At 40.9% G+C, this 21,451-nt stretch overlaps 1 protein-coding gene across 1 annotated transcript in view; it reads left to right on the forward strand.

Annotated features, from left to right (window-relative positions):
- LOC128690751 (protein psiQ-like) overlaps positions 1-20,214 on the forward strand; it is an 84,944-nt gene extending 64,730 nt beyond the window's left edge. Inside the window, exons 7-9 of the mRNA XM_070088486.1 lie at positions 367-621; positions 11,756-12,010; positions 19,868-20,214. Coding sequence (XP_069944587.1) covers positions 367-621; positions 11,756-12,010; positions 19,868-20,214 — 857 coding nt within the window. The remainder of the gene's footprint in view (positions 1-366; positions 622-11,755; positions 12,011-19,867) is intronic.
- Positions 20,215-21,451: the final 1,237 nt, after the last annotated feature.

A 21,451-nucleotide genomic window follows, 5' to 3' on the forward strand; every position in this document is an offset into this window, starting at 1 on the left:
AGAGATGTTGTCCGGTCCCATTGCCTTTGAGGTATCGATGTCCCTTAGCAGTTTCTTCACCTCCTCCTCATCTGTATGTGTGTGTGTTTGTGTGTGTGTGTGTGTGTGTGTGTGTGTGTGTGTGTGTGTGTGTGTGTGTGTGTGTGTGTGTGTGTGTGTGTGTGTGTGTGTGTGTGTGTGTGTGTGTGCGTGTGCTTGCGCGCGAGCGTGTGTTCGTTTGTTCTCAACGAGTTGTGGCCAGAAAGATGTTAATCTCATGAGTTCTGGCTTTCATTGAGACTTTTAGAAAATGAATAATAGAGCCTTAAATCATTTATGTATTAACGTAAGTCAAGAGTCGCAGTTCAACATATGACTGTTCCACAGCATGCCCAAACACCGGATCCTGCTTGTTGTACGAGGGAGGTCAGTGTAAATTAACCTGCGCAAGAAATGAGCGAGTGACTCCCGGCATTTGTAACTTGGGAAAAAATTGTAAGTGTTGTGCCAAGCAATGCACGCCACTGAAGTCGTGCACTGACATCAATGGCTTTTGTGTTCAAGACCGAAAGGACTGTGTTAATGGCTTCATAAACGAGGGAGACTGTCAAGGTTATGGATGCATATGCTGCAGCCACGAACGTAAGTTGATGAAATTAACAAATTATTCCTGTTAAATTAAAATATCTATCAATTCAAAACTAATATATAACAGATATCAAACACTACTCTAAATGGCTACAACTACTTAAATTAATTAATACAAAAGCTAGTTTCCTGATTTAGAGAACAGTTAAAAGAAATACATTATTCATGATGTTAATATACAGTAGGCTTTTAAATTTTTATATAATTTTATTTAAATAGTTACAAAATATTTGCAATGACGTATGCTAGTAACTAGTTGTCAGAGGAACTTATCCATAGACAGGTCTTTGTGTGTGTATGTGTGTATGTGTGTATGAGTATTTGTGTGTGTGTGTGTGTGAGTGAGTGTGAGTGAGTGTGTGTGTGTGTCTGTGTGTGTGTGTGTGTGTACTCACCTAGTTGTACTCACCTAGTTGAGGCTGCGGGGGTCGAGTCCGAGCCCCTGGCCCCGCCTCTTCACTGATCGCTACTAGGTCACTCTCCCTGAGCCGTGAGCTTTATCATACCTCTGCTTAAAGCTATGTATGGATCCTGCCTCCACTACATCGCTTCCCAAACTATTCCACTTACTGACTACTCTGTGGCTGAAGAAATACTTCCTAACATCCCTGTGATTCATCTGTGTCTTCAGCTTCCAACTGTGTCCCCTTGTTACTGTGTCCAATCTCTGGAACATCCTGTCTTTGTGTGTGTGTGTGTGTGTGTGTGTGTGTGTGTGTGTGTGTGTGTGTGTATGTGTGTGTGTGCTTTCGTTTGTTCTCACCGAGTTGTGGCGAGAAAGACGCTTACCTCATGAGTTCTGGCGCTGAATGAGACTTTCAAAAATGAATAATAGAACCTTAAATCATTTATGTATTAAGGAAAGTCAAGAGTCGCAGTTCAACATGTGACTGTTCCACAGCATGCCCAAATACCAGATCATGTTTGTTGTATGAGGGAGGCCATAGAAAATTAACCTGCACAAGAAATGAGCGAGTGACTTCAGGCTTTTGTAACTTGGGAAAAAATTGCAAATGTTGCGCCAAGCAATGTACGCCACTGAAGGAGGCTGTATCAGCATTAAATGTTGCTTTTTTGTTTACCGTCCGATTTCCTCCAGTTTTGGTACACAAGACAACGTGTTTTCACTCTTTCTAGAAAATTTTTATCAAAAATATACCTTAAACAACAACTGAGAAAAGACTGAAAAAGGACTGATTTACTGAAAATGCCCTTTGGCAGGTTGCTTGTCCTATATGGGACGACGTAAGGTTGTTTGGACACTTGGTGCCGAGAGAACAATGCTTATACGAATTTGTAATTAGTACCTTTCCTCTAAATAACTTATCTTTATTTCACAAAAAATAAAGTTTGTTAGTTCTTGGAATGTTGCAAAAAATTTGCCCTTTACTCCCACATAACTCCCAAATTATTTGGAATATTTAAAAAAAATGATTAATTGGAAATTACAGAAAACATTATTCAACAATTTCTGTGAATATTATTACATTTAATTAAGTAATAAAGGCAGACTATGTACCGTAAAGTGAATAAGTTACTTTCGAGATATTGGCCTGGAGCCCCGGCCGGCCCACCGTCTAAAAAAAAAAAAAATCGCGAAAATCTCGTTTGTTTGGGTGTATTTCTTAGTAAACTGATGTTCTAGTGCAGTTAACCTTTTCAAAACAGCGTTTTCTCTTACTCAGAGACCAAAGAATACGACATGGAGACGATATAAGAGTAGGAATTCATTTATATCGAAATATTCCCGATGGTCTCTCGCCATATTATGGCTTATTTTATTCAGTTTAGAGTATATAACATGTTTGTATGTTATTTATAGTGTTTATTATATCATATTAGATCAATTCTGATAGATAAATAACCCGTAGAGTTGATATATAAGCTGATATAAGCATAATAAAGAAGTGATTTCTCCTGGCACTCTCTGGAGTGGGAACACTGCCGAGCATTCCCATATGGTTCCTGGTTCGCTCTAAGTTTACGGATAAGCTCCGCCTACTGTTTTACGATGCCAAATAGTCAGTTATTATAATAGGAAGAGTAATGCAAGAAAAAGAGATAAAAAACAAGGAAAAAATTCCAAAAAAATATATGGGCTGTGAGGAGACTCGCTACCCATATCGCCGTCTCCATACCTGATATAAATGAACATTCATTCTGGTACCATTGTGTTGCCAAAGAATTAAGCCATTTCTCAGTATAAATAACTCAATTTCCATAATTTTTCGATTTTTTTTGAGAGCGCGCAGAAAATTGCTTTGCAGCGTCCTGAAGTCGTGCACTGCCGTCAAAGGCTTTTGTGTTCAAGACAAGAAGAACTGTGTTAATTGCTTCATAAACGTGGGAGACTGTCAAGGTTATGGATGCATGTGCTGCAGCCCGGAAAGTCAGTTGATCAAATTAGCAGATAATTCTCATTATCCTGAAATATCTATCGGTACAAAATAAATATATATCAAACACTACCCTAATTGAGTTATAACAATTTAAATACAACAATTCAAAACTAATTTCCTGATTTAGAAAAGTGAAAAAAGAAATTTTACATAATTTTTGATATTATTATACAGTAGGCTTTCAATTTTTTTATAATTTTATTTAAATAGGTATAACATATTTGCAATGGTGTCTGACTTATAGAAAGACAGGTCTTTGTGTGCGTGTGTGTGTGTGTGTGTATGTGTGTGTGTGTGTGTGTGTGTGTGTGTGTGTGTGTGTGTGTGTGTGTGTGTGTGTGTGTGTGTGTGTGTGTGTGTGTGTGCTCACCTAGTTGAGTTTGCATGGGGGTCGACTCCAAGCTCCTGGACCCGCCTCTTCACTGGTTGCTACTAGGTCACTCTCCCTGAACTGTGAGCTTTATCATACCCCTGTTTAAAGCTATGTATGGACTCTGCCTCCACTACATCACTTCCCATGCTCTTCCACTTCCTGACTACTCTGTGAATCATGTGTGTTTTCAACTTCCAACTGTGTCCCATCTCTTGAACATTCTGTCTTTGTCCACCTTGTCAATTCCTCTCAGTATTTTGTATGTCGTTATCATGTCCCACCTATCTCTCCTGTCCTCCAGTGTCGTCAAGTTGATTTCCCTTAACCTCTCCTCGTAGGACATACCTCTTAGCTCTGGAACTAGTCTTGTTGCAACCTCTGCACTTTCTCTAATTTGTTTACGTGCTTGGCTAGGTGTGGGTTCCAAACTGGTGCCGCATATTCCAATATGGGCCTAACATACATGGTGTACAGGGTCCTAAACGATTCCTTAGTAAGATGTCGGAATGCTGTTCTGAGGTTTGCTAGGCGACCATATGCTGCAGCAGTTATTTGGTTGATGTGCGCTTCAGAAGATGTGCCTGGTGTTATACTCACCCCAAGATCTTTTTCCTTGAGTGAGGTTTGTAGTCTCTGGCCCCCTAGACTGTACTCCGTCTGCGGTCTCCTATGCCCTTCCTCAATCTTCATGACTTTGCACTTGGTGGGGTTGAACTCCAGGAGCCAATTGCTGGACCAGGTCTGCAGCCTGTCCAGATCCCTGTGTGTGTGTGTGTGTGTGTGTGTGTGTGTGTGTGTGTGTGTGTGTGTGTGTGTGTGTGTGTGTGTGTGTGTGTGTGTGTGTGTGTGTGTGTGTGTGTGTGTGTGTATGTGTGTGTGTACTCACCTAGTTTAGGTTGCAGGGGTCGAGTCCAAGCTCCTGGCCCCACCTCTTCACTGGTCGCTACTAGGTCACTCTCCCTGAACCGTGAGCTTTATCATACCTCTGCTTAAAGCTATGTATGGATACTGCCTCCACTACATCGCTTCCCAAACTATTCCACTTTCTGACTATTCTGTGGCTGAAGAAATACTTCCTAACATCCCTGCGATTCATCTGTGTCTTCAACTTCCAACTGTGTCTCCTTGTTGCTGTGTCTCAGCTCTGGAACATCCTGTCTTTGTCCACCTTGTCAATTCCCCTAAGTATTTTGTATGTCGTTATCATGTCTCCCCTATCTCTCCTGCCCTCCAGTGTCGTCAGGTTGATTTCCCGTAACCTCTACTCGTAGGACATACCACTTAGCTCTGGAACTAGTCTTGTTGCAAACCTTTGCACTTTCTCTAGTTTGTTTACGTGCTTGGCTAGGTGTGGGTTCCAAACTGGTGCCGCATACTCCAATATGGGTCTAATGTACATGGTGTACAGGGTCCTGAATGATTCCTTATTAAGATGTCGGAATGCTGTTCTGAGGTTTGCAAGGCGCCCATATGCTGAAGCAGTTATTTGGTTGATGTGCGCTTCAGGAGATGTGCCTGGTGTTATACTCTCCCCAAGAACTTTTTCCTTGAGTGAGGTTTGTAGTTTCTGGCCGCATAGACTGTACTCCGTCTGCTGTCTTCTTTGCCCTTCCCAAATCTTCATGACTTTGCACTTGGTGGGGTTGAACTCCAGGAGCCAATTGCTAGGCGTGGTCTGCAGCCTGTCCAGATCCCTTTGTAGTTCTGCCTGGTCTTCGATTGAATGAATTCTTCTCATCAACTTCACGTCATCTGCAAACAGGGACACTTCGGAGTCTATTCCTTCCGTCATGTCGTTCACAAATACCAGGAACAACACTGGTCCTAGGACTGACCCCTGTGGGACCCCACTGGTCACAGGTGCCCACTCTGACACCTCGCCACGTACCACGACTCGCTGCTGTCTTCCTGACAAGTATTCCCTGATCCATTGTAGTGCCTTCCCTGTTATCCCTGCTTGGTCCTCCAGTTTTTGTATGCTCAGGCCAGTGGTCACCTGCGGTCATACCTGCCTAAGCTCTTGAGAGTTAGCGTGGGCTGTTACCAAGCACCATGGTTTGTAGTGTTTTAGAATCTCTGGTTCAAGTGTTGAAGAAGGAGATTCTACTTCTTCAGGAGGAAAATAGGAGGCTGAAGCTTCGCATAGATGAGTTTGGGAGCAAGTGTTAGAAGGATTTAGTTGGTAAGGAGAAAATGGTCACCAGCAGTGATAGTGGCAGCCGCTTTAAGTGGCAAGTAGTTCACAGTTCTGGAAGAAGGAAGATGAGGAGAGTTAATAGAGAAGATGTTAAGGTAGGAAATCGATTCTCTGTTCTCCAAGACGAGTGTACTTCAGCGGTTAGTGAGGTTGAAGGTACCACTGATTTCCCTGCTAATCAAGGTAAGAATATTTTAATAGTAGGCGATTCTCAGGTAAGATATATGGGCCATGCATTTTGTAACAGAGACAGAAAGGTCAGACAGAGAGTGTGTCTTTCTGGAGCTGGTGTTGGTGACATAGTCAGCAGATTGGATAATATTATGGCAGGTAATGGGAACAAGCCCATTATCTGTCTTAGTGCTGGGGGTAATGACATTGGGAAGGGGAGGAGAGAGGAGCTGCTGGATAAGTACAGGTCTGCCGTAGAAGTAGTTAGGTCTAAGGGAGGGATCCCAGTCATATGTCGCATCTTGCCTAGAATGGGAGTGGGCAATAAATTGCTGGCTAGACAGGTACTGCAAGGAACTTGCAATTACATTCACTGATAATTGGGACCTATTCTTTGGCAAACATGATATGTATGCAAGGGATGGGGTTCATCTCTCTGGGGATGGAGTGGTTACATTAGCCAATTCAATCGAGAGGGTAATTGATGACCTGCCTAGGAATTTAAACTGATAGATTATAGAAGTATGGGTGTTTGTGGGAAACAATCAGGCTGCAGCACTAGGGTTAAAAACAGCAATTACCGGGATCCCTCAGGGATATGTTTAAAATACAATATTCAAAATAAAGTTGCTTGTAATGGCAAATCAATTGATCAACAAACAAAGAGAAATAGTAGAGGGCAACCAGTGACTAGCTCCCTTTAGGTTTACTATAGAAATAGTAGGAGTCTAAGAAATAAGATAGATGAGTTAAGATTACTTGCAAGTGTAGGTAATATAGATATTATTGGTATAACAGAGACCTGGTTTAACCTGAAACATAGAGAAATGCCTTCTTAATGCAACATACAGGGTTATAAACTATTCCACACTGATACGGTCAACAGGAAGGGTGGTGGTGTGGTGATGTATGTCAGAAAAATTTAAATGTGTTCTTAGACATGATATAAGATTAGAAACATCGAACACAGAATCTGTTTGGCTTCAGTTTCTCGACGGACGTGGCAAATTAATTTTGGGTATGATTTATAAGCCCCCAAACCTTGATAGGGAGGGCAGTAAGCTGTTATGGTAGGAAATTCATAAGGCATCTAGATCTGAAAATGTTGTGATAATGGGAGATTTTAACTTTAGACAAGTTGATTGGAACAATATGACAGGAAATCTTGAGTCTAGTGACTTTCTTGATACGGTTCAGAATTCCTTTTTAGAACAGGTTGTGACAGAACCAACTAGAGTAATCAATCTGCTTGACTTGCTTCTTGCCAACAAAGAGTCACTAATTAATTATCTTGAGGTTAATGATGAACTTGGGGAAAGTGATCACAAATCACTTAGTTTCAATATATCATGGAATTACCCAGATAACTGCAATCAAATCTCTGTCCCAGATTTTCGCTTGACCGACTTCATGGGACTGAAAAATTACATGGGTGGGCTAAATTGGGATGTCCTGACTATGGGTCAGGTAGGTGATCTTGGTTGCCAATATGACGTTTTTCAGAGCATAGTTCTAGCTGCCCAGACAACTTTTGTTTCGAGTAGGGAAATTAGATCTAAAAAAAATTATCCCAAATGGATGAACAACAGATTAAAACATCTCATTGGTCAAAATAATGGCATATATAGGCGTAACAAAAGTGGGGATGGGCAGTTAAGAAATCAATATATTCAATTAAAGAGAGAAATAAAGAAAGGAATAAGAAAAGCAAAAAGGAATTATGAGGCTAAGGTCGCAAGGAATTCAAAGACTAACCCAAAAGGGTTCTTTCCGGTATACAGAGGTAAGATTCGGGGCAAGATTGGCCCACTTAAGAGTAACTCTGGTCAGATCACTGACAGTGATAAGGATATGTATGAAATTCTCAATTCCTACTTCCTCTCAGTTTTCACCCAGGAAAATACTAGCGATATTCCTGAAATAATAGATTATGTAGAACAGGATGATAATAAACTATGTACAAATGTGGTAACTAGTGACATGGTCCTCAGACAAATAGAGAAACTAAAACCTAACAAATCCCCAGGCCCTGATGAACTATTTGCAAGGGTGTTAAAGGAATGTAAAGAGGAACTTAGCATACCTTTGGCTAATCTTTTTAACATATCACTACAAACTGGTATAGTACCTGATAAGTGGAAAATGGCAAATGTAATACCTATTTACAAGGCAGGTGACAGGTCCTTGGCTTCGAACTATAGACCAATAAGCCTTACCTTCATAGTGGGAAAATTTATGGAATCAATAACTGCCGAAGCAATTCGTAGCCATCTTGACAGGCACAGATTGATTAATGAATCTCAACACGGTTTTACAAAGGGGCGTTCCTGTCTTACGAATTTACTAAGTTTTTTTACTAAGGTGTTTGGGGAGGTAGATCATGGTAATGAATATGATATTGTGTATATGGACTTCAGTAAGGAGGCTGTAGGGCAATTTTCTGCGCGCTCTCAAAAAAAATCGAAAAATTATGGAAATTGAGTTATTTATACAGAAAAATAGCTTAACTCTTTGGCAACACAATGGTACCAGAATGAATGTTCATTTATATCAGGTATGGTGATGGCGATATGGGTAGCACGTCTGCTCACAACCCATATATTTCTTGGAAAATTTTCCTTGTTTTTTTTATCGTTTTTTCTTGCATTATTCTTTCTAATAACTGACTACTTTGCATCATAAAAAGTAGGCGGAGCTTATTCGTAGAGTGCAAGCCAATCAGGCACCATCTGGGAACGCTCGGCAGTACTTCCGCTCCAGAGAGAGCCAGGAGAAATTACTTCATTATTACGCTTATATCAGCTTATATATCAACTCTACGGCTTATTTATCTATCGGAATTGATCTAATATGATATAATAAACACTATAAATAACATACAAACATGTTATATACTCTAGACTGAATAAAATAAGCCATAATATGGCGAGAGACCATCAGGAATATTTCGATATGAATATGTTACTCCTCTCATATGTCGTCTTTGAGTAAGAGAAAACGGTGTTTCGAAGAGAATAACTGCACTAGAGTATCAGTTTACTAAGAAATACACCCAAACAAACGCGATTTTCGCGATTTTTTTTTTTCGAGACGGTGGGCCGGCCGGCGTTCCAGGCCAATATCTCGGAAGTAACTTATTCACCTAATGTACCTATTTCTTCATTTATTACTTAATTAAATGGAATAATATTCACAGAAATTATAGAATGATGATTTCTCTAATTTTATACGGCATATTTCTGGAAATATTCCAAATACTTTGGGAGTTATGGGGGAGTAAAGGGCAGATTTTTTTGCAACATCCCAAGAACTAATAAACTTTATTTTTTTGTGAAATAAAGATAAGTTATTTAGAGGAAAGCTCCTGAACAAAATTCGTATAAGCATTGCTCTCTCGGCACCAAGTGTCCAAACAACCTTACGTCGTCCCATATAGGAATAAATCGCGCCCCAAGGGCATTTTCAGAAAATCAGTCCTTTTTCAGTCTTCTCAGTTGTTGTTTGAGGTATATTTTTGATAAATATTTTCAGGAAAGAGAGAAAACACTTTGTCTTGTGTTCCAAAACTTAAAGAAATCGGACAGTAAACAAAGGAGAAACAATTAATTGGATGACAGCCTCTGTAAGCCTTTCGATAGAGTTCCACACCAGAGGCTATTGAGGAAACTTAAGGCACACGTAATAGGAGGAGAAATTTTTCCTGGGTAGAGGCATGGCTGACAAATAGACAGCAGAGTTTGCATAAATGGGGAGAAATCAGAATGGGGACACATCACAAGCGGTGTTCTTCAGGGGTCAGTTGTTGTTCACAATTTACATAAACGACATAGATGAGGGAATAAATAGCAACATAAGCAAATTTGCTGATGACACCAAAATATGCCGTCCAATTCATTCTAATGAGGACATTAGAGCACTCCAGGATGATTTGAATAGACTGGTGCAATGGTCGGAGAAGTGGCAGATGCAGTTTAATATTGACAAATGCAAAGTTCTAAATGTTGGACAGTTAAATAACCATGCCACATATAAGCTAAATAATGTAGATCTTAATACTACTGATTGCGAAAAGGATTTAGGAGCTCTCGTTAGCAGTAATCTAAAACCTAGACAACAGTGCATTAGTGTTCGCAAAAAAGCTAACAGAATTCTTGGCTTCATATCTAGAAGTATAAATAATAGAAGTCCTCAGGTTGTTCTTCAACTCTATATATCCTTGGTTAGGCCTCATTTAGACTATGCTGTATAATAATGTTGGCAGAATTACCAACAATATGTAAAGTAAAAGGACACAAGTTCAACCAATGTGACATTTTATTGTGGCAACGTTTCGCTCTCTAGGAGCTTTGTCATCGGCTTGACAAAACTCCTAGAGAGCGAAACGTTGCCACAATAAAATGTCACATTAGTTGCACTTGTGTCCTTTTACTAGACTATGCTGCTCAGTTCTTGTCACCGTATTACAGAATGGATATAAATGCTCTGGAAAACGTACAGAGGAGGATGACAAAGATGATCCCATGTATCAGAAATCTTCCCTATGAGGATAGGCTGAGGGCCCTGAATCTGCACTCTCTCGAAAGGCGTAGAATTAGGGGGGATATGATTGAGGTGTATAAATGGAAAACAGGAATAAATAAAGGGGATATAAATAGTGTGCCGAAAATTTCCAGCCAAGACAGGACTCGCAGCAATGGTTTCAAGTTGGAAAAATTCAGATTCAGGAAGGATATAGGAAAGCACTGGTTTGGTAATAGAGTTGTGGATGAGCGGAACAAACTCCCGAGTACAGTTATTAAGGCTAAAACGTTGTGTAGTTTTAAAAATAGGTTAGATAAATACATGAGTGGGTGAGGGTGGGTGTGAGTTGGACCTGACTAGCTTGTGCTGCTGGGTCTGGTGTAGTGCTCCATCCTTGAGTGAAGGTGACCAGACTGGGTGGGTCACTGGGCTTATCCGGGGGGGTGTCATTGGTCTAATCCGGGGGTGACATGGACCTGCTCCACATGGGTTAGTAGGCCTGTTGCAGTGTTCCTTCTTTCTTATGTTCTTATGTTATCTCTTGTGTGGAACTGTGTCAAACGCCTTCTTGCAGTCCATTTCTTGCGGATGTGTGTGTGTGTGTGTGTGTGTGTGTACTCACCTAGTTGTACTCACCTAGTTGAGGTTGCGGGGGTCGAGTCCAAGCTCCTGGCCCCGCCTCTTCACTGATCGCTACTAGGTCACTCTCCCTGAGCCGTGAGCTTTATCATACCTCTGCTTAAAGCTATGTATGGATCCTGCCTCCACTACATCGCTTCCCAAACTATTCCACTTACTGACTACTCTGTGGCTGAAGAAATACTTCCTAACATCCCTGTGATTCATCTGTGTCTTCAGCTTCCAACTGTGTCCCCTTGTTACTGTGTCCAATCTCTGGAACATCCTGTCTTTGTCCACCTTGTCAATTCCTCTCAGTATTTTGTATGTCGTTATCATGTCCCCCCTATCCCTCCTGTCCTCCAGTGTCGTCAGGTTGATTTCCCTTAACCTCTCCTCGTAGGACATACCTCTTAGCTCTGGGACTAGTCTTGTTGCAAACCTTTGCACTTTCTCTAGTTTCTTCACGTGCTTGGCTAGGTGTGGGTTCCAAACTGGTGCCGCATACTCCAATATGGGCCTAACATACACGGTGTACAGGGTCCTGAATGTGTGTGTGTGTTTGTGTGTGAGTGTGTGTGTGTATGTGTGTGTGTGTGTGTGTGTGTGTGTGTGTGTGTGTGTGTGTGTGTGTGTGTGTCTGTGTGTGTGTGTGTGTGTGTGCGTGTGTGCGTGTGCTTGCGCGCGAGCGTGTGTTCGTTTGTTCTCAACGAGTTGTGGCCAGAAAGATGTTAATCTCATGAGTTCTGGCTTTCATTGAGACTTTTAGAAAATGAATAATAGAGCCTTAAATCATTTATGTATTAACGTAAGTCAAGAGTCGCAGTTCAACATATGACTGTTCCACAGCATGCCCAAACACCGGATCCTGCTTGTTGTACGAGGGAGGTCAGTGTAAATTAACCTGCGCAAGAAATGAGCGAGTGACTCCCGGCATTTGTAACTTGGGAACAAATTGTAAGTGTTGTGCCAAGCAATGCACGCCACTGAAGTCGTGCACTGACATCAATGGCTTTTGTGTTCAAGACCGGAAGGACTGTGTTAATGGCTTCATAAACGAGGGAGACTGTCAAGGTTATGGATGCATGTGCTGCAGCCACGAACGTAAGTTGATCAAATTAACAAATTATTCCTGTTAAATTAAAATATCTATCAATTCAAAACTAATATATAACAGATATCAAACACTACTCTAAATGGCTACAACTACTTAAATTAATTAATACAAAAGCTAGTTTCCTGAATTAGAAAACAGTTAAAAGAAATACATTATTCATGATGTTAATATACAGTAGTCTTTTAAATTTTTATATAATTTTATTTAAATAGTTACAAAATATTTGCAATGACGTATGCTAGTAACTAGTTGTCAGAGGAACTTATCCATAGACAGGTCTTTGTGTGTGTATGTGTGTATGTGTGTATGTGTATGTGTGTGTGAGTGTGTGAGTGAGTGTGTGAGTGAGTGTGTGTGTGTGTGTGTGTGTGTGTGTGTGTGTGTGTGTGTGTGTGTGTGTGTGTGTGTGTGTCTGTGTGTGTGTGTGTGTATGAGTGAGTGCTTTCGTTTGTTCTCACCGAGTTGTGGCGAGAAAGATGTTTACCTCATGAGTTCTGGCGTTGAATGAGACTTTCAAAAATGAATAATAGAACCTTAAATCATTTATGTATTAAGGAAAGTCAAGAGTCGCAGTTCAACATATGACTGTTCCACAGCATGCCCAAATACCAGATCATGTTTGTTGTATGAGGGAGGCCATTGCAAATTAACCTGCGCAAGAAATGAGCGAGTGACTTCAGGCATTTGTAACTTGGGAAAAAATTGCAAATGTTGCGCCAAGCAATGTATGCCACTGAAGGAGGCTGTATCAGCATTAAATGTTGCTTTTTTGTTTACCGTCCGATTTCCTGCAGTTTTGGTGCACAAGACAACGTGTTTTCACTCTTTCTTGAAAATATTTATCAAAAATATACCTTAAACAACAACTGAGAAAAGACTGAAAAAGGACTGATTTACTGAAAATGCCCTTTGGCAGGTTGCTTGTCCTATATGGGACGACGTAAGGTTGTTTGGACACTTGGTGCCGAGAGAACAATGCTTATACGAATTTGTAATTAGTACCTTTCCTCTAAATAACTTATCTTTATTTCACAAAAAAATAAAGTTTGTTAGTTCTTGGAATGTTGCAAAAAATCTGCCCTTTACTCCCACATAACTCCCAAATTATTTGGAATATTTAAAAAAAATGATTAATTGGAAATTACAGAAAACATTATTCTACAATTTCTGTGAATATTATTACATTTAATTAAGTAATAAAGGCAGACTATGTACCGTAAAGTGAATAAGTTACTTTCGAGATATTGGCCTGGAGCCCCGGCCGGCCCACCGTCTAAAAAAAAAAAAAAAAAATCGCGAAAATCTCGTTTGTTTGGGTGTTTTTCTTAGTAAACTGATGTTCTAGTGCAGTTAACCTTTTCAAAACACCGTTTTCTCTTACTCAGAGACCAAAGAATACGACATGGAGACGATATAAGAGTAGGAACTCATTTATATCGAAATATTCCCGATGGTCTCTCGCCATATTATGGCTTATTTTATTCAGTTTAGAGTATATAACATGTTTGTATGTTATTTATAGTGTTTATTATATCATATTAGATCAATTCTGATAGATAAATAACCCGTAGAGTTGATATATAAGCTGATATAAGCGTAATAAAGAAGTGATTTCTCCTGGCACTCTCTGGAGTGGGAACAATGCCGAGCATTCCCATATGGTTCCTGGTTGGCTCTAAGTTTACGGATAAGCTCCGCCTACTGTTTTACGATGCCAAATAGTCAGTTATTATAATAGAAAGAGTAATGCAAGAAAAAGAGATAAAAAACAAGGAAAAAATTCCAAAAAAATATATGGGCTGTGAGCAGACTCGCTACCCATATCGCCGTCACCATACCTGATATAAATGAACATTCATTCTGGTACCATTGTGTTGCCACAGAGTTAAACCATTTCTCTGTATAAATAACTCAATTTCCATAATTTTTCGATTTTTTTTGAGAGAGAGCAGAAAATTGCTATACAGCGTCCTGAAGTCGTGCACTGCCGTCAAAGGCTTTTGTGTTCAAGACAAGACGAACTGTGTTAATGGCTTCATAAACGTGGGAGACTGTCAAGGTTATGGATGCATGTGCTGCAGCCCGGAAAGTCAGTTGATCAAATTACCAGATAATTCTTATTATCCTGAAATATCTATCGGTACAAAATAAATATATATCAAACACTACCCTAATTGAGTTATAACAATTTAAATATAATAATTCAAAACTAATTTCCTGATTTAGAAAAGTGAAAAAAGAAATTTTACATAATTTATGATGTTAATATACAGTAGGCTTTCAATTTTTTTATAATTTTATTTAAATAGGTATAACATATTTGCAATGGTGTCTGACTTATAGAAAGACAGGTCTTTGTGTGTGTGTGTGTGTGTGTGTGTGTGTGTGTGTATACTCACCTAATTGAGTTTGCATGGGGGTCGAGTCCAAGCTCCTGGCCCCGCCTCTTCACTGGTCGCTACTAGGTCACTCTCCCTGAACCGTGAGCTTTATCATACCCCTGTTTAAAGCTATGTATGGGTCCTGCCTGCACTACATCACATCCCAAGCTTTTCCACTTCCTGACTACTCTGTGAATCATGTGTGTTTTCAACTTCCAACTGTGTCCCCTTGTTGCTGTGTCTCAGCTCTGGAACATCCTGTCTTTGTCCACCTTGTCAATTCCCCTAAGTATTTTGTAAGTCGTTATCATGTCTCCCCTATCTCTCCTGCCCTCCAGTGTCGTCAGGTTGATTTCCCGTAACCTCTACTCGTAGGACATACCACTTAGCTCTGGAACTAGTCTTGTTGCAAACCTTTGCACTTTCTCTAGTTTGTTTACGTGCTTTGCTAGGTGTGGGTTCCAAACTGGTGCCGCATACTCCAATATGGGTCTAATGTACATGGTGTACAGGGTCCTGAATGATTCCTTATTAAGATGTCGGAATGCTGTTCTGAGGTTTGCAAGGCGCCCATATGCTGAAGCAGTTATTTGGTTGATGTGCGCTTCAGGAGATGTGCCTGGTGTTATACTCACCCCAAGAACTTTTTCCTTGAGTGAGGTTTGTAGTCTCTGGCCGCATAGACTGTACTCCGTCTGCTGTTTTCTTTGCCCTTCCCCAATCTTCATGACTTTGCACTTGGTGGGGTTGAACTCCAGGAGCCAATTGCTAGGCCAGGTCTGCAGCCTGTCCAGATCCCTTTGTAGTTCTGCCTGGTCTTCGATCGAATGAATTCTTCTCATCAACTTCACGTCATCTGCAAACAGGGACACTTCGGAGTCTATTCCTTCCGTCATGTCGTTCACAAATACCAGGAACAACACTGGTCCTAGGACTGACCCCTGTGGGACCCCACTGGTCACAGGTGCCCACTCTGACACCTCGCCACGTACCACGACTCGCTGCTGTCTTCCTGACAAGTATTCCCTGACCCATTGTAGTGCCTTCCCTGTTATCCCTGCTTGGTCCTCCAGTTTTTGTATGCTCAGGCCAGTGGTCACCTGCGGTCATACCTGCCTAAGCTCTTGAGAGTTAGCGTGGGCTGTTACCAAACACCATGGTTTGTAGTGTTTTAGAATCTCTGGTTCAAGTGTTGAAGAAGGAGATTCTACTTCTTCAGGAGGAAAATAGGAGGCTGAAGCATCGCATAGATGAGTTTGGTAGCAAGTGTTAGAAGGATTTAGCTGGTAAGGAGAAAATGGTCACCAGCAGTGATAGTGGCAGCCGCTTTACGTGGCAAGTAGTTCACAGTTCAGGAAGAAGGAAGATGAGGAGAGTTAATAGAGAAGATGTGAAGGTAGGAAATCGATTCTCTGTTCTCCAAGACGAGTGTACTTCAGTGGTTAGTGAGTTTGAAGGTACCACTTATTTCCCTGCTAATCAAGGTAAGAATATTTTAATAGTAGGCGATTCTCAGGTAAGATATATGGGCCATGCATTTTGTAACAGAGACAGAAAGGTCAGACAGAGAGTGTGTCTTTCTGGAGCTGGTGTTGGTGACATAGTCAGCAGATTGGATAATATTATGGCAGGTAATGGGAACAAGCCCATTATCTGTCTTTTTGCTGGGGGTAATGACAATGGGAAGGGGAGGAGAGAGGAGCTGCTGGATAAGTACAGGTCAGCCGTAGAAGTAGTTAGGTCTAAGGGAGGGATCCCAGTCATATGTCGCATCTTGCCTAGAATGGGAGTGGGCAATAAATTGCTGGCTAGACAGGTACTGCAAGGAACTTGCAATCCCATTCACTGATAATTGGGACCTATTCTTTGGCAAACATGATATGTATGCAAGGGATGGGATTCATCTCTCTGGGGATGGAGTGGTTACATTAGCCAATTCAATCGAGAGGGTAATTGATGACTTGCCTTGGAATTTAAACTGATGTATTATAGAAGTCTGGGTGTTTGTGGGAAACAATCAGGCTGCAGCACTAGGGTTAAAAGCAGCAATTACCGGGATCCCTCAGGGATATGTTTAAAATACAATATTCAAAATAAAGTTGCTTGTAATGGCAAACCAATTGATCAACAAACAAAGAGAAATAGTAGAGGGCAACCAGTGACTAGCTCCCTTAAGGTTTACTATAGAGATAGTAGGAGTCTAAGAAATAAGATAGATGAGTTAAGATTACTTGCAAGTGTAGGTAATATAGATATTATTGGTATAACAGAGACCTGGTTTAACCTGAAACATAGAGAAATGCCTTCTTAATGCAACATACAGGGTTATAAACTATTCCACACTGATACGGTCAACAGGAAGGGTGGTGGTGTGGTGATGTATGTCAGAAAAAATTTAAATGTTGTCTTAGACATGATATAAGATTAGAAACATCGAACACAGAATCTGTTTGGCTTCAGTTTCTCGACGGACGTAGCAAATTAATTTTGGGTATGATTTATAGGCCCCCAAACCTTGATAGGGAGGGCAGTAAGCTGTTATGGGAGGAAATTCATAAGGCATCTAGATCTGAAAATGTTGTGATAATGGGAGATTTTAACTTTAGACAAGTTGATTGGAACAATATGACAGGAAATCTTGAGTCTAGTGACTTTCTTGATACGGTTCAGAATTGCTCTTTAGAACAGGTTGTGACAGAACCAACTAGAGTAAACAATCTGCTTGACTTGCTTCTTGCCAACAAAGAGTCACTAATTAATTATCTTGAGGTTAATGATGAGCTTGGGGAAAGTGATCACAAATCACTTAGTTTCAATATATCATGGAATTACCCAGATAACTGCAATCAAATCTCTGTGCCAGATTTTCGCTTGACCGACTTCATGGGACTGAAAAATTACCTGGGTGGGCTAAATTGGGATGTCCTGACTATGGGTCAGGTAGGTAATCTTGGTTGCCAATATGTTACTCCTCTCATATGTCGTCTTTGAGTAAGAGAAAACGGTGTTTTGAAGAGAATAACTACACTAGAGTATCAGTTTACTAAGAAGTACACCCAAACAAACGCGATTTTCGCGATTTTTTTTTTTCGAGACGGTGGGCCGGCCGGCGTTCCAGGCCAATATCTCAGAAGTAACTTATTCACCTAATGTACCTATTTCTTCCTTTGTTACTTAAAAAAAATGGAATAATATTCACAGAAATTATAGAATGATGATTTCTCTAATTTTATACGGCATATTTCTGGAAATATTCCAAATACTTTGGGAGTTATGTTGGAATAAAGGGCAGATTCTTTTGCAACATTCCAAGAACTAACAAACTTTATTTTTTTGTGAAATAAAGATAAGTTATTTAGAGGAAAGCTCCTGAACAAAATTCGTATAAGCATTGCTCTCTCGGCACCAAGTGTCCAAACAACCTTACGTCGTCCCATATAGGAATAAATCGCGCCCCAAGGGCATTTTCAGAAAATCAGTCCTTTTTCAGTCTTCTCAGTTGTTGTTTGAGGTATATTTTTTATAAATATTTTCAGGAAAGAGAGAAAACACTTTGTCTTGTGTACCAAAACTGAAGGAAATCGGACAGTAAACAAAGGAGAAACAATTAATTGGATGACAGCCTCCGTAAGGCTTTCAATAGAGTTCCACACCAGAGGCTATTGAGGAAACTTAAGGCACACGGAATAGGAGGAGAAATTTTTTCCTGGGTAGAGGCATGGCTGACAAATAGACAGCAGAGTTTGCATAAATGGGGAGAAATCAGAATGGGGACACATCACAAGCGGTGTTCTTCAGGGGTCAGTTGTTGTTCACAATTTACATAAACGACATAGATGAGGGAATAAATAGCAACATAAGCAAATTTGCTGATGACACCAAAATATGCCGTCCAATTCATTCTAATGAGGACATTAGAGCACTCCAGGATGATTTGAATAGACTGGTGCAATGGTCGGAGAAGTGGCAGATGCAGTTTAATATTGACAAATGCAAAGTTCTAAATGTTGGACAGTTAAATAACCATGTCACATATAAGCTAAATAATGTAGATCTTAATACTACTGATTGCAAAAAGGATTTAGGAGTTCTCGTTAGCAGTAATCTAAAACCAAGACAACAGTGCATTAGTGTTCGCAATAAAGCTAACAGAATTCTTGGCTTCATATCTAGAAGTATAAATAATAGAAGTCCTCAGGTTGTTCTTCAACTCTATATATCCTTGGTTAGGCCTCATTTAGACTATGCTGTGTAATAATGTTGGCAGAATTACCGACAATATGTAAAGTAAAAGGACACAAGTGCAACCAATGTGACATTTTATTGTGGCAACGTTTCGCTCTCTAGGAGCTTTGTCATCGGTTTGACAAAGCTCCTAGAGAGCGAAACGTTGCCACAATAAAATGTCACATTAGTTGCACTTGTGTCCTTTTACTAGACTATGCTGCTCAGTTCTTGTCACCGTATTACAGAATGGATATAAATGCTCTGGAAAACGTACAGAGGAGGATGACAAAGATGATCCCATGTATCAGAAATCTTCCCTATGAGGATAGGCTGAGGGCCCTGAATCGGCACTCTCTCGAAAGGCGTAGAATTAGGGGGGATATGATTGAGGTGTATAAATGGAAAACAGGAATAAATAAAGGGGATATAAATAGCGTGCCGAAAATTTCCAGCCAAGACAGGACTCGCAGCAATGGTTTCAAGTTGGAAAAATTCAGATTCAGGAAGGATATAGGAAAGCACTGGTTTGGTAATAGAGTTGTGGATGAGCAGAACAAACTACTGAGTACAGTTATTAAGGCCTAAACGGTTTGTAGTTTTAAAAATATGTTAGATAAATACATGAGTGGGTGTGGGTGGGTGTGAGTTGGACCTGACTAGCTTGTGCTGCTGGGTCTGGTGCAGTGCTCCATCCTTGAGTGAAGGTGACCAGACTGGGTGGGTCACTGGACTAATCCGGGGGGGTGTCATTGGTCTAATCCGGGGGGGACATGGACCTGCTCCACATGGGTCAGTAGGCCTGTTGCAGTGTTCCTTCTTTCTTATGTTTTTATGTTCTTATCTCTTGTGTGGAACTGTGTCAAACCCCTTCTTGCAGTCCATTTCTTGTGCAGGTGTGTGTGTGTGTGTGTGTGTGTGTGTGTGTGTGTGTGTGTGTGTGTGTGTGTGTGTGTGTGTGTGTGTGTGTGTGTGTGTGTGTGTGTGTGTGTGTGTGTGTGTGTGTGTGTGTGTGTGTGTGTGTGTGTGTGTGTGTGTGTGTGTGTGTGTGCGGGTGTGTGCGTGTGCTTGCGCACGAGCGTGTGTTCGTTTGTTCTCAACGAGTTGTGGCCAGAGAGATGTTAATCTCATGAGTTCTGGCTTTCATTGAGACTTTTCGAAAATGAATAATAGAGCCTTAAATCATTTATGTATTAACGAAAGTCAAGAGTTGCAGTTCAACATATGACTGTTCCACAGCATGCCCAAACACCGGATCCTGCTTGTTGTACGAGGGAGGTCAGTGTAAATTAACCTGCGCAAGAAATGAGCGAGTGACTCCCGGCATTTGTAACTTGGGAACAAATTGTAAGTGTTGTGCCAAGCAATGCACGCCACTGAAGTCGTGCACTGACATCAATGGCTTTTGTGTTCAAGACCGGAAGGACTGTGTTAATGGCTTCATAAACGTGGGAGACTGTCAAGGTTATGGATGCATGTGCTGCAGCCAAGAACGTAAGTTGATCAAATTAACAAATTATTCCTGTTACCTTAAAATATCTATCAATTCAAAACTAATGTATAACAGATATCAAACACTACTATAAATGGCTATAACTACTTAAATATATTAATACAAAAGCTAGTTTCCTGATTTAGAAAACAGTTAAAAGAAATACATTATTCATGATATTAATATACAGAAGGCTTTTAAATTTTTATATAATTTTATTTAAATAGTTACAAAATATTTGCAATGACGTATGCTAGTAACTAGTTGTCAGAGGAACTTATCCATAGACAGGTCTTTGTGTGTGTATGTGTATGTGTGTATGTGTACTCACCTATTTGTATTCACCTATTTGTGGTTGCAGGGGTCGATTCACAGCTCCTGGCCCCGCCTCTTCGCTGATTGCTACTAGGTCCTCTCTCTCCCTGCCCCATGATCTCTATCATACCTCGCCTTAAAACTATGTATGGTTCCTGCCTCCACCACATCACTTTCTAGGCTATTCCATGGCCTGACTACTCTATGACTGAAGAAATACTTCCTAACATCCCTTTGATTCATCTGAGTCTTCAACTTCCAATTGTGACCTCTTGTGTCTGTGTCCCATCTCTGGAACATCCCGTCTTTGTCCACCTCGTCTATTCCGCGCAGTATTTTATATGTCGTTATCATGTCTCCCCTGACCCTCCTGGCCTCCAGTGTCGTCAGGCCGATTTCCCTCAACCTTTCTTCATAGGACAACCCCCGTAGCTCTGGGACTAGTCTTGTTGCAAACCTTTGCACTTTCTCTAATTTCTTGACGTGCTTGACTAGGTGTGGATTCCAAACTGGTGCTGCATACTCCAGTATGGGCCTGACGTAGATGGTGTACAGAGTCTTAAACGAATCCTTACTGAGGTATCGGAACGCTATCCGTAGGTTTGCCATGCGCCCGTATGCTGCAGCAGTTATCTGATTGATGTGCGCCTCAGGAGATATGCTCGGTGTTATACTCACCCCCAGATCTTTTTCCTTGAGTGAGGTTTGCAGTCTTTGGCCATCTAAACTATATTGTGTCTGCGGTCTTCTTTGCCCTTCCCCAATCTTCATGACTTTGCATTTGGCAGGGTTAAATTCAAGGAGCCAGTTGGTGGACCAGGCTTGTAGCCTGTCCAGATCTCTTTGTAGTCCTGCCTGATCCTCGTCCGATTCGATTCTTCTCATTAACTTCACATCGTCTGTGTGTGTGTGTGTGTGTGTGTGTGTGTGTGTGTGTGTGTGTGTGTGTGTGTGTGTCTGTGTGTGTGTGTGTGTGTGTGTGTGTGTGTGTGTGTGTGTGTCTGTGTGTGTGTGTA

Source organism: Cherax quadricarinatus, chromosome 24, assembly GCF_038502225.1.
Source record: "Cherax quadricarinatus isolate ZL_2023a chromosome 24, ASM3850222v1, whole genome shotgun sequence".
NCBI classification, from domain to species: domain Eukaryota; kingdom Metazoa; phylum Arthropoda; class Malacostraca; order Decapoda; family Parastacidae; genus Cherax; species Cherax quadricarinatus.